The sequence below is a fragment of the Python bivittatus genome, unplaced genomic scaffold (genome assembly GCF_059951505.1).
Source record: "Python bivittatus isolate LINGU-HERP-01145 unplaced genomic scaffold, Pbiv_v1 ctg000160_np1212, whole genome shotgun sequence".
NCBI classification, from domain to species: domain Eukaryota; kingdom Metazoa; phylum Chordata; class Lepidosauria; order Squamata; family Pythonidae; genus Python; species Python bivittatus.
In genome coordinates, this window is record NW_028277076.1 from 11,497,806 (window position 1) to 11,510,960 (window position 13,155).

A 13,155-nucleotide genomic window follows, 5' to 3' on the forward strand; every position below is an offset into this window, starting at 1 on the left:
AATAATCATTGCCGAGTAATTGATTTAAAGTTATTATTCTAGACTCTGCCCAAACTTTCCAGTAGAACATCTTACCACCTATTTTTAAAGTAGGGTCCTCCATGAATATTCATGAGAGTCAGCATCAAAATCCGGTTTGTGTCCCGGGGGTCCCAGATATGCCTAACTGCTCTCCAACAGGAAGCGAAAGGCTCTTTTTGCTATATGTGGGTCCAAGTAATTGCCAAGAGCTTATCGGAAGTAAGTCAGGCTGTCCTTCCACATAAATAGAGCGGATAAAAAAAATGCCCAGACTTCCAGTCTGATTGTTATTGGCACCACAAAATCCTGAATTGAGTGATCCTCAGGGTGGGCCTGGGAATGACTCCTGGGAATACTCCTTTGCCTTTGCCAGCTCAGGCGTGGAGGCACCAGGGCAGGAGAGGAGCGCCGACGAGCAGCATTTTGCAGATGCAGAAGAGAGAGATTGGGTGTTGGGTATTTCACTCTTTTGCAATTCTTTCTACATCTCTTCCCCCCCCCGCCCCAATCCACCCCACATTACTTGCTATCTGATTGGAATTTATAACACTTGGCTGTATTAATTGTGCATTTTAATGTTTACATTTTGCAGACTTGCTTTAACTTAGTAAGTAAATATAGTGGTACCTCGGGTCACGAACGCTTCTGTTCACGACCAATTTGGTTCACGAACAGCTCCGTTCGCAAAATTTTGCCTCCGTTCGCGAACGCCGGATCGGGTGACGAACAGGATCCGCGGCCATTTTCCCTGCCGTGACACGTGGTCGTGGCTTCCTGTAGGGAGGGGGACTCTCCCTCCAAGGAGTAACCGCCTCCCCACCTGCCTTCTTGTCCTCCACGCCAGAAGTCGCGTCGAGCAAGGTTAGGGTTCTCTCTCTTCGTGCTGTATTTTGTTTCATATTTTTGCGGTTTTAAAAAAAAAATACACATGGTTCAGAACGGATTAACTGTAATTACATTGAACCTTATGGGAAAATTTGATTCGGGTTGCGACCAGTGTCGCGGAATGAATTAAGTTCGTGAACTGAGGTACCACTGTACTCAGTTTAAACTTTAGCGTGAATCTTTTCACTGTGTCCATAAAGCGTACGTTGTAAAAGAATTAGAGTTTTGCTCTATGGAGGGGGGCGGCGCCTGGTCTGCCACTCAGTCCTGTTTAGTGCTCCTCAGATCCAAGGGAGCCAGGCACCGCAGGGCTGGGCCTGGCAGCCCTCTGCTTTCCATCGGAAAACATTTGCCAACCAGGTCTACTCGCAGGCTGAAGTCACCCCCAAAGAGAAGCGAGAGTCAAGACCCTGCCCTCAAGCCCCACGAAGCTGGGGGTCCTCTTTATGTTCAGCTGGAGATGGCAGAGTCAGGCCGTGGCCCACTCCGAGGGCCTCTTGGCTCTGAGGGGCAGAGGATGGAAGCTGAGCCTCTTCCTGGGCTGAAGGGGAGCCAGTCCCAGAAGGGTCCAATTTGAGTAAAAATGACCCTTCTTGTGGCTGCAGCAAGGAGTGGGCTGGGAGATCTCTCTCCTTCCCCACAGGAGGACCACCAGGCATGCCCTCCCCCATCAGCCTCTTCTTTCCTGCTAGACATTTGAGTGACTCGAGCTATTATGGGATTGAGGTCTCTCAAGTTCCCTTGTTTTCTTTCCCCTCTGCATCCCTTTTTTCTTCTGTGTGGTCTCCTTTAGGTTGTAGGTCTGAGGGCAGGAAGCCATTGTTCTGGAAGCTTTTCTTCCTGGCTAAAAAGTGGGATAAACATGCTTAAAGTAAATAAATACCATACCACCTGGAATTTCAAGGGATTTTAATGAACTGGCTATCAAAAAGTACCCAAATGTCAACATGTTCTTGGAGCTTGTTCATGCTGTTTGTGTCCTTGCTTTAAGAACGACCCCGGTCCTGCCTCTTCTGAGAAACAGAAGCAAAGGGGCTCAGTGGAGGCTACCCCCAAATTCCTCCCTTAGTCCTGGGAAGCAAGAGATGGAAGGAGGCCCTTATGAGTTGCATCCCTGATCCAGGGATGGTGTGTGGGACCCCCGGCCTCCGCCTTCTTGACCCCTGGAGAATGCTGTCAGGCTACATGGCCTCAGTGGCATGTCCTCATGGCCTCTCCTTGCCCTCCCCCCAGGCCTCTTGTGGCAGTTGCGCCCAAGTGATGTGGAGGTGGAGCTCTTGACTCACACTCGTAACGTGGTCAGCCGGGAACTGGAAGAAGAGACAGGCCTTCACACAGGGTGGATCCAAAACGGAGGGCTCTTCATTGCTTCCAACAAGCAAAGATTGGATGAATACAGAAGGCTCATGTCAGTAAGTAGGATTGCAGCTTGAGTGTTGGTAGCATCTCTCTGGTCCTTCCTGGAGTGTTCCCCCAAGAGATGCAGCTAAACAATAGCCTCTTTCTTGCTCATGCTGTCCTTCCTTAAGAGCTCTGAGTGGCTTTGCCTGTCTGTTTGCTTCTTTCTGACTCTGGTCAGCTCTCTGCTTTTGGTCTTGGCATCCCTCTTGAACACAAAGATGGGTGTGCTCCCGGTCATCAAATCCTGCCTCCCAAGCTCAGCTTTTGTATGAAGTTCAGGCCACCAGCTCACCTCTGAATTTATTTTACTTATTTATTTATTTATTAAACTTGTCCCCGCCCATCTCCCCCCAATGGGGGACTCTGGGCGGCTTACAACATATTAAAACAATAAATAAATATACAGTTAAAATTTATAAGAGGACACATTTACAAAGAATAAAGGGAAAAGGAAAAATCCTGGGGGCCGATGGAAGCAACACCAGGCCTCTAGGGGGCTAGCCAACCCCATATCTGATGACCTCCCTCCCCACCCCAGGCCAGATGGCAGAGCCAGGTCTTCAAGTCCCTCCGAAAGGCCGGGAGTGAGGGGGCCTGTCTCACCTCCGCGGGCAAGAGGAATTACTGCATGTCTTAATCGTGGAGATTTGGGGAAACTCGTGGGATTCAGGAACCCCTGGGCTAAGTAGGAGGACTCCACTTCGAAGGAGTACAAGCCCAGCAAGGGGTGGAGTAAGGCTGGGTTGACCAGGAGAGGCACCGGGAGCCAGAACTGTTGTTACAGAAGGGGAATAGTGTGATTCCAATAGCTTTCTCTCAGCAGGAATCAGACTTGCTAGGGAGACCAGTCCAGGAAATCGACTCCACAGGAAGGCTAAAACTACTTTGATGAGATTCTTGCAAGTCAGTTTCTGCTGTGCTTCCTCCCCCCCAGTGAATCAGGGCGGGGTCTGCCTGAGCTGCTTTTGAATGTTGTCTGGATGTTTCGGACTTAAAAAATGCTTCAGCCCCTTTTGCCTAGGCAACGGTTCCTGCATCTCTCTATCAAAATCATCTCGCTTACTCTGTACAGTACACCTGGCCACCGGATTCTGGATCCTCATCAAAGGATGGATCCTTTTGCAGGAACTGGCTCTGATGTTCCCAAAGCCTTGCTTACTCTGTCCAGCGCTGACTCCTCTAGAGACAGGCCCAGCTGATGGGCCAAACTCATTTTGCATCCCATTTTTCAAGCAAAAGGCACTCAACACAGTGGGGCATTGGTGTTCCACCAAGTTTATGAACTTAAACCCAAGGTCCCATCCAGTCCATCCTTCTGAGCCCTGGCGGATAGCCAGGTCCCTTCAGAAAGTTCCCACAGACAGGAGCCCGTACGTTGCCTGCAGTTCCAGGGTGGCCTGACCCCCTGTGCCTTTGCCTGTTAAAGCCGCTCCAGGGGCTTCTTTGCCTAGCAGGGAGTTTGAGAGTTTGGATCTGGGGCAGGCAGGGAAATTCCCTGTTTCTCTTCCCTTTCGTGGAGAGGAGGTGATGCTGCCCCACAGCCAGTGTAAGAAACGGTGACACTCAGTTCCCAGCGAAAGCAACTCCCCTTGAAACTGATGCAAGTTCAAAAAAAAGTTTGTTTATTGAGAAGTAGTGTGCAGATCTAAGGCTCTGTTGAAACTAAAGCCCCCACGTGCCAAAAGTTGATTTTACCCCCTTCCCAGTGTACCTCCCCCCTTCTGTCTCTCAGCCCCTCTTGCACATGTCTTCGGTTCTCTCCTGGTCTCACATTGGTATGGCCTTGGGCATTCCTGAGAACCAGATAACAGTCCATCTGTGCCCAACAGTTCACCTTCCAACCTTCCCCTCTCCCTTTCCTTTGTAATGGCAGAAACGAAGCAAGCAAGCTAGCAAGACGATTGATTGATTGCGAGGATTCAGACAGCCAGCTGGGTTGGCCTGCTTGGCACCTCTTCCAGCCTGAAGCTCCCCTGCCATTCGCAGAGAGGAGCTTGAGCCCCAGACCCAAGCCGCCTGCAGGTCCTACGGGCCGGGGGAGATGGCAGCCCCAGAGAGGAGGTGATGCTGCCCCATTTCTGCCAGGGCCTCCCAAGGCTGGGATAACTTTGCCTGCAGCCAGTAACCAGCATGTCTGGCTATGCCCCGGTTGGGTGGACTTTTTCCTGAACAGCTTCCAGGACAGCCCACTTTGTACCAGGCAAAGCCTCCTTACCTCTCTAGCCTGTTTGTGGTGGATTCTTTTGTTTTTACTTTTGGAAGCTGCTCTGGAAATTGTACCAGGTGCTAACCTGTGTCTCTTCTTTTGCAGCTAGGTAAAGTGTTTGGCATTGAATCATATGTCCTGTCTCCAGGGGAGACCAAAGACCTGTACCCCTTGATGAACGTGGATGACCTCTTTGGCACGCTCTATGTCCCCGAGGATGGCACAATGGATCCTGCTGGGACCTGCACATGCCTTGCTCGGGCAGCCAGCAGCCGAGGGGCTCTGGTAGGATCCTGGATTTATTAAAACTTTTAAAATTGTCTTAGAACAAGTAGTGGGGATAAATTCACTTAAAAGCCACTTAGCTACCACCAGCGAGATTGGCTGACTTCCTTAGGAAGAGAATCTGCCATCATGATGCAACCAAGAGAAGGTCCTGTTCTGCCTTGTGACCAACCTGACCTCATGGCAGGACATCCCATAGGGTCCCTCAAGTAGTGCAGGTAGTCTTCAACTTACGACTATTCATGTAATGACTGTTTGAAGTTACCACAGCGCTGAAAGAAGTGACAACTGTCGCAGTGTCCCCACGGTCACATGATCAAAATTCAGGCACTTGGTAACTGGCATGTATTTATGATGGTTGCAGTGTCCCAGGGTCACATGATTGTCATTTGCAACCTTCCCAGGGGGCTTTCGACAAGCAAAGTCAATGGGGGAAGCCGGATTTGTTTAACAACCTTGTGATTCACTTAACAGCTGTGGCAAAAAAGGTCATACCATTGGGCATGACTCATTTAACGACTGCACCATTTAGCAATGGAAGTTCTGGTCCCAATTATGGTTGTTAAGTTGAGGACTACCTGTACACCTTAACTACGGACACGGGTCTATGCATGCTTCAGACTCTTTCTGGGAAATGCTAGAACCTTGAACTACTGACAAGGACCTTATTATTTGGCCAGCAAAAATCTGGATAAGCACCAGATGGCAGAAATATAGACCCCCAGTGGTCATTCCAATTTCTCTAGCGCAGATCTGGTAGCCTGGAGCTTACACAAGGCCATGCTCCAGTCATACTGAAGTAGAACCAGATCTGCCAGTAATGATCACTGTTAGTACCCAGGGACACAAATGAATGGCTGCACTTCCAAGTGATTCACGTATTCTGCAAGGACTGGCTTCACAGACTCCCCCCACTCCACACCACCTGGGTTTTGACTTGCTGCTTCTTGGCCCTTCCATAACTTTTGGAAGATCTGTTAATGAAGAAGTCTACAGAGCTAGATGCTTGTGTGATGGGTCTGCTTTTCCCCCCTAAAATGGCATGGGTCTCTTGGTTTTGTTATATCAGTAGGAGTTACTGGTTTATGCATGGATTGTATGAGTGTGAGACTCCTGAGAATGAGAGGGAAGGAAGGGGAAGGGAAGACAGGGTGGTCACACAGGTGCAGGTTGCAAGCGAGACCTAACTGTCCCACAGGGATGAGGGAGAAGACCAGCTAGGGCGAGCTCCATGTCTGCTGTCCTGAAAGATGGTAAAATGACACTCAGTGAAGAGAAAGAGACTCTTCTCATAGAATCTGGGCTACTTGCATTGCTTGCATTGCTTCAGCAACTTGCATTGCTTCAGTTCTGCACTACAGAAGGGAACTGTTCTGTTCTACCCTCTGGGAAAAATACGCTTTCTTGGGAAGGACGGGGTGACACTCTTGCCTGGGCCAGGTTTTCATCCAAAGAGACTGTTCTCTGGGTCCCTAGCCAGGGAAAGCTGGTTGCTGTCTTAGCAGTGGCACGCCATCTCTGGGGTCCACAGATTTGGCTATCCCCAATGCCACTATCATTCTGGCACCAGATTAAACTTATTTTCAGGTTTATTCAATTTGTTCCACTGATGTTAAGGTTTTGATTGGATTATAATTTATATTATTGTTACTGTACTTCTTGAGTTTTTTTCTCTCTTGTATACTTATTTATTTATATGGCCACCCATCTTAAAATACCACACTCACAACAACAGTAATTCCAAAGCAATAAAAACAGTAAAACCAAAACTTGGTGCCTCAGCCTTCTAACCTAACGCTTGGGGAACAGCCAGCTCTTTATGGCCTTCTGGAAGGCCAAAAGGGTGGGGGCCAGCTGGATCCCAGGGGGAATGATGTTCCACATGGCAGGGACTGCTATGGAAAAGGCTTGCTTCCTAGGTCCCGCTGGATGGGAACTTTTAAGGGAAGGGACCTGGAGAGTGCCCACACTATCGGAACTAGCGAGGCAGGCAGATACCCTCAGGGGGAGGTAGTACTGCAAATAACTTGGCCCTGCCATTTAGTGCTTTAAAGGTGGTAACTAACCCCTTGAATTGCACCCAGAAAGAATCTGGCAGCCAGTGTGCAAACTTAGGGGTGCCCACACTGTGAGTGTTGCTGCATTCTAGACCAGTTCTAACTTCTAGGTGATCTTCCAGGCCAGCCCCATGTAGAGCGTGTTGCAGTAGTCTAAAGGGAAAGTGACCAAGACTTGACTGTGAACAAGGCCTCCTGGCCCAGGAATAGGAGTAGTTGGCACAAAAGATGAATCCGTGCAAAGGCCACCCTAGCCATGACTGCCACCTGCTCCTTGAGTCCAGGAGGACCCCCAAATTGTGAACCAGCTCTGTCTGGAGGAATTCAACCCCATCAAGAGTCACAATAACAAATCACCAGACCCCGGGGGGGGGGGCAAAGCTACTCCGTCTTGCTAGGGTTGAGTTGGAGGCAGTCCCCCCATCCAGATTCTCACAGCCTCCAGGCACTGGTGCAGTGCTGCAGCAGCATCGCCTGTCTGACAGGGGTGGAAATAGATAATTGGGTATCATCAGTATATCGATGGTGCTGCGTCTTGTACCATCAAATGACTTCACCCAGCAGTTTCATGTAGGTTTTAAAGAGAAGGGGCAAGAAACCTGATCCCTGTGGTACCCCACACCACAGGGGCCTTTGGGCTGGACCTCTATGCCCCATCAACACCAGCTGGAACCGGCCATGGAGGAACTACTGTAAAACAGTGCTTCCCTCTCCCAGTCCTTGCAGCCAGTCCAGAAGGATACCATGGCTGATGGTATTGAAAGCAACTGAAAAATCCAAGGGGGCCAGGAATGTTGTATCACCTCCGTCCTGAGCCCTCCAGGGGTCGTTCACAAGGGCAGTGAATGCTGTCTTGAACTGTAACCTGGCCTGAAGCCTGACTGAAAAGGATCCAGATAATCTGCTTCATCCAGGGCCCTCTGAAGCTGAAAGCCAACCACCCTCTCTATAACCTTCCTTAGACAAGAAAGATTGGAGACTGGATGAAAGTTGTCCAACATAGGTTCAAAGATCGCTCTTGAGAAGGGGGTGAACCACTGCCTCTTTCAAGGCAGGCAGAACCACCTTCTCTCACAAAAGGCATTAACCACCACTTGGACCCAACCACATGTCACCTCCTGGGAGGCCTTGACCAACCAGGAGGGGCCTAGGTCCAGCACACAGGTGGCTGAGCTCACAGCACGAGGACCCTGTCCACTTCCTCAGGATTGACCGATTCACACTCCTCCTAGATAGCTGAGCTCAGATGTGTCTCAGACACCTCCAAAGGACCTGCCCAGCCAGAGTCCAACTCTAAGTGGTCAAGCAATATTTCTCACAGTGGTCCTATAAGGGCTCTCCCAGCTCCTCCTTACCAGTGTCAGGTTCGGTCAGCACGGGGCTTCGGGGAAGCTCGCAGCCAGACCACGCGAACTCCACCGGCGGCAGCTAGCGAGGGAAAGAGGAACTGAAAGCGCTGCTAATTAATGGGCCACCTGCGCCCAGCCAAACAGGAAAACCGCAGCGGAAGTTTTAACTCTACACTGATAACGGCGCGAGCCAACAATGAACGGGGCCGCAGGCAGCGAAACAAGATCGCCGCGCAACACAGAACCCTCGGGCTTGCACGTACCGGGGGGGGGACCAACCCAAGCCGGGGGGGGACTGTCAATCAAGGACAATGGACCCTGACCGAACCTGCCATCATGGACAATTAAGAGGGATTACTGGGGGGCCGATAATCCGCAGCGGTAACGCGATCACGGGGCGAAAAAAGCGCGGGAAGGGGGGAATATAACGAGTGATGCAATTGTACCAAGCCAGTCCTGGCTTTGCTTGTGACTGCTACGTTACGCATGAGTAAACCTCTTTTGTGAACCACACGTGTCACGGGAGTTTCTCTGTCGAACGGGGCAAACCTTACATAAAGCCAGGACTCACCGTTAGCACTACCCGGTGACACCGAGGAGCATTTCCCTTTCTAATACAGGCATGACCAGCGATGAGGAATCTGTGGGTCAGCTGGAGCACGAGGAACCCGGACTCGAGGAGGGACGGTCAGAGCCACCCGGGAGCGACGGGGCAGCGTCCAGGGCCGGGGACCCTCCAACGGAGCGGTGGTCGATGTGCGTGAACCAAGGGCCAGACAGCTCAGGCGTCACGATGACCTGGGGTTCGGGGGCCCGGAACCGCGAGCGGGACAAGAAGCTCACCCGACTAGAGGAGAGGATCGAGTGGCGCCTAGACGCCATGGAGGCGATGCTCCAGACCTTGCTACAGAGAGCGGGACCATTGGCGGTGAGCGATGGCACGAGCAACAGGGGTGGCAGTCCGGCACCCCAGCTGGCACCACCCACGATGCCCCGGTCAGTGGACCGACAGGCGGCGGACGCCCTGAGACTTCGAGGCATCACCGGGAAGTTCTCAGGGGACCCTGAACAGCTGCCGCACTTCTTGACGCACGTCAGGGGTTTCATGCAGAGGGGTGGTCACCTATTCGCTAGGGACGAGGATAGAGTATCCTACGTGGCTGAGCTGTTAGACGGCCAAGCGGCTAGCTGGGTGATCGGACTGTATGACGCCAACGCGGCAGAACTGCAGAGTTTCCCGGACTTCATGCAGGCGCTCCGGGACAGATTCGAGGACACATTGAGCGCCAAGCGGGCTGAGGACGACATCCTGCAGTTCAGACAGCGGGACAAGTCGATATCGGAGTACGCCCTGGAGTTCCGGAGGTTGGTAGAGAAGCTCACGGACTGGCCGGAGTCCCTGAGGGTGAAGTATTTTAAGAGGGGGCTCAATCCGGAGATCCTGGAGCGGGCACTGGGACGGGATGACCCGTCCACAGTGAAAGATTGGATCTGGCTGGCCGGAACGGCGGAATTGGCGTGGCGGCAGATTCAACAAAGCGCGAGGCGACGGGACCAGACGAGGGACCGGCCGAGGGAGAGACCCCCAGAGGAAAGGCGGAGCAGTCGGCAGCAGTCCATCGGGGGGCGAGAGGCAACCAAAACCCCGAACCTGTGCTTCCGGTGCAGAGGCAGAGGCCACCGAGCGGCGCAGTGCCCGACGGAGCGGGAAGGAGCCTCACCATGGCCCGAAGTCAAGCCCCCGCGTCCTACCGGGGAAAGGGCCGGCGACTGACCGCGGAAGAGTGCAGTGGCGGCGGTGACCGAAAGAGGACGGATGGGGTGGTCGACCCCGGAGACGGCGTCCTCCGGAGAGGACTCGGAGCCGGCGGGAAACGAGGCGCACTCGCACTGAATGGCGTCCCAGTGCGAGCAGGGGAACCGAGGCGCGCGGACCCAATCGGGGATGAGGACTGCCCTCCGTTCCGGGTGAGGATACACATCCAGGGGGTGAGATCCGGAGGGGAGGCACAGCTGCGGGCGCTGCTGGATTCAGGCTGCACCCACTGCTTGATGCACCCAGCTGTGGTCTCAGGACTCGGACTACAGCTGAGGCGCCTCCGGGAACCCATTGCATTCAGCCAGCTAGACGGCTCGCTGGCGGGGGGGGGCCAACTCAGTATTACACCGAGCCGGTCCAGATGACGATTGGGAGTCACCGGGAAGAACTAAGATTTGTGGTGGTCCCGGTGGCTGACTACGCGGTGGTACTCGGCTTGGCGTGGCTGTGGCGACGGAACCCACGGGTCGACTGGACGGTGGAGGCGGTGCGATTCGGGGTCGAGAGGCCCGCGGAGCGCGAGAGCAGATGGGACCGGGCCGTGGCGACGGGCGCGACCGCAACCACAGACGGGCAAGTGGAGGATCCGAGGCACAGGGAGGCGAGACGAGAGCAGACGAAGCCCGAGACCCGGGCGGCGACAGCAGCAACAGCAGCGCCGGAGACCCGGAGACTCGCAATGATCCCGAGGCGTGGGAAGGCAGCGGCGACTGGCGGAACAACTGCAAAACGAGGGCCAGAGTCCAGGGAACCCACGACGAGCGGCGGAATCCCGAGGTAATATCGAGACCTGGCGGCGGCGTTCGGGGAGAAGGAGTCCGACCAGCTCCCTCCACACCGACCCAGTGACTGCGCCATCGAGCTAGAGCCAGGGGCAAAGCTGCCCAAACCGAAAATGTACTCCCTGTCAATGAGGGAGATGGGGGCTCTGCGGAGTTCATAGACAAGAACCTAGCGCGGGGATTCATCCAACCCGCGAAGTCACCATTAGCGGCCCCGGTACTATTCTGGGAGAAGAAGGATGGCTCGCTCCGGATGTGCGTGGACTACCGGGGGCTGAACGCAATCAGCACCGAATACAAATACCCCCTCCCCCTGATGAAGGACCTAATGTCGCACCTATCCAAGGGGAGGATGTTCACAAAACTGGACTTGCGCGAAGCTTACTTTAGGGTCAGGATCCACGCAAAAGATGAGTGGAAGACGGCGTTCAAAGCTGCTCGGAAGCTACCAATTTTCCATGATGCCGTTTGGATTAAAAGGGGCCCTGGGGGTGTTTATGCAGCTAATAAACGAGGTGCTGCACGACCTACTCTACCGGGGCGTCCTGGTCTACCTGGATGACATCCTCATCTACACCGAAACCCTGGCGGAGCACGTGAGCCTGGTGCGCACGGTGCTCCAGAGACTGCTGAAGGCGCAGCTGTACGCGAAGCTATCAAAATGCGAGTTTCATCGGGAGCAGCTGGACTACCTCGGCTACCGGATATCCAGTCGGGGAATTGAGATGGACCCGGCGAAAGTAAAAGATGTTCTGGGCTGGGAAGCGCCGCGAACCCGGAGGCAACTTCAAAGCTTCTTGGGGTTTGCGAACTTCTACAGACAGTTTATCCTGAACTTCGCCCAAATCGCCCTTCCCCTGACAGACTTACTAAAAACCAAGGGCAGTGGAAAACCCCCCAAGCCCAGCATGGCACTCGCACGGACTGCGGAATGCCAGGGGGCGTTTGAGGAGCTAAAACGGCGGTTCACAGCGGAGCCGATCCTGCGCCATCCCGACCCAGATCGGCGGTTTATCATATAAGTAGATGCGTCAGACGTGGCAACGGGGGCGGTCCTGCTCCAGCCCAGCCCGGAGGGGGCCATCCACCCATGCGCCTACGCCTCCCGCAAATTCATGGAGACAGAGAGAAGGTAGATGGTGTGGGAGAAAGAGGCGTATGCCATCAAGTGGGCGCTAGCCACGTGGAGGCATCTATTGGAGGGGGCAGCTGAACCATTCGAGGTGTGGACGGACCACAAGAACCTCGAGGCCCTGAAGGCCCCGCGTAAGCTATCCCCCAAACAGGCGCGGTGGTCCCAATACTTCGGGAGGTTCAGGTTCACCCTAAAACACATCCCCGGGAAGCGCAACTTCCTAGCAGACGGGTTGTCTCGCATGCTCCAGCATGCCAGCCTACGAGAGGAGATCGTGGACTCCATCATCCCTGGCAGCAGGCTGGCTGCAAAGGCGGTGACCCAGAGCCAGACCAAGGGGGAGCGATGGGATGCAGCGCCTGAGGTAAAGCAAGGGTTTGCGGAGGCGGCGGAGCAGGACGCTTGGCTCAAGCAAAACCGAGAAGTGCTAACCAGCCAAGAGGGTTTGTGGTGGCACGAAGGGAAGTTGTACGTGCCCGAGGGGTACCGACGGGGGGTCATGGAAAGAGCCCATGACAGCCGGAACGCGGGGCATTACGGCTTCGTGAAGACGCTCCACTTAATTCAGTGGCACTTCTGGTGGCCAACGCTCCGGAAGGACGTGGAGGCATACTCGGGGGGTTGCCCGGTGTGCGCGACGGCGAAAGGGGCCAAAGGCAAGCCTAGGGGGTTACTCCAGTCGGTAGCGGACCCTGACGGCCCATGGCAAGAGATCGCCATGGACTTCATAGTAGAGCTCCTGAAGAGTAAGGGGAAGACCGCCATTTGGGTGGTTACGGACTTATTCTCCAAACAAGTGCACTTTGTAGCGTGCCGGCGAGTCCCCACGGCAGAGAGGTTGGCGAGGCTGTTCGTGCAACATATTTACCGGCTGCACAGCGCGCCCCGACGGGTCGTCAGCGATCGGGGCGGCAACTTCATCGCGCAGTTCTGGAGGGAGTTCCTGAAGCGGGTGGGGACGAAGCAAGCCCTCTCCTCCGCGGCGCACCCGCAGACGGACGGAGCCACGGAACGCCTGAACGGGGGGCTCGAACAGTACCTGCGCTGCTACGTGGGACACCAACAGGACGATTGGGTGGAGCTACTGCCATTCGCGGAAGTAGCCTACAATAACGCCGTCCACAAAAGTACCGGCTTTTCTCCATTCAAAGTAGCCACCGGGAGAGACTTTGTCCCCATGCTGGAGTTGCCTCAGCCGGAATCCCAAATCAACTC

General features: G+C 54.1%; 1 protein-coding gene across 9 annotated transcripts in view; it reads left to right on the forward strand.

Moving 5' to 3' along the window:
- Positions 1–13,155, forward strand: part of SARDH (sarcosine dehydrogenase) — a 79,874-nt gene that overhangs the window by 9,398 nt on the left and 57,321 nt on the right. For all 9 annotated transcript variants that reach the window (XM_088147252.1, XM_088147255.1, XM_088147250.1 and 6 more), the window contains exons 3-4: positions 2,140–2,318; positions 4,619–4,798. In XM_088147252.1, the coding sequence (XP_088003378.1) occupies positions 2,140–2,318; positions 4,619–4,798 (359 nt within the window). The remainder of the gene's footprint in view (positions 1–2,139; positions 2,319–4,618; positions 4,799–13,155) is intronic.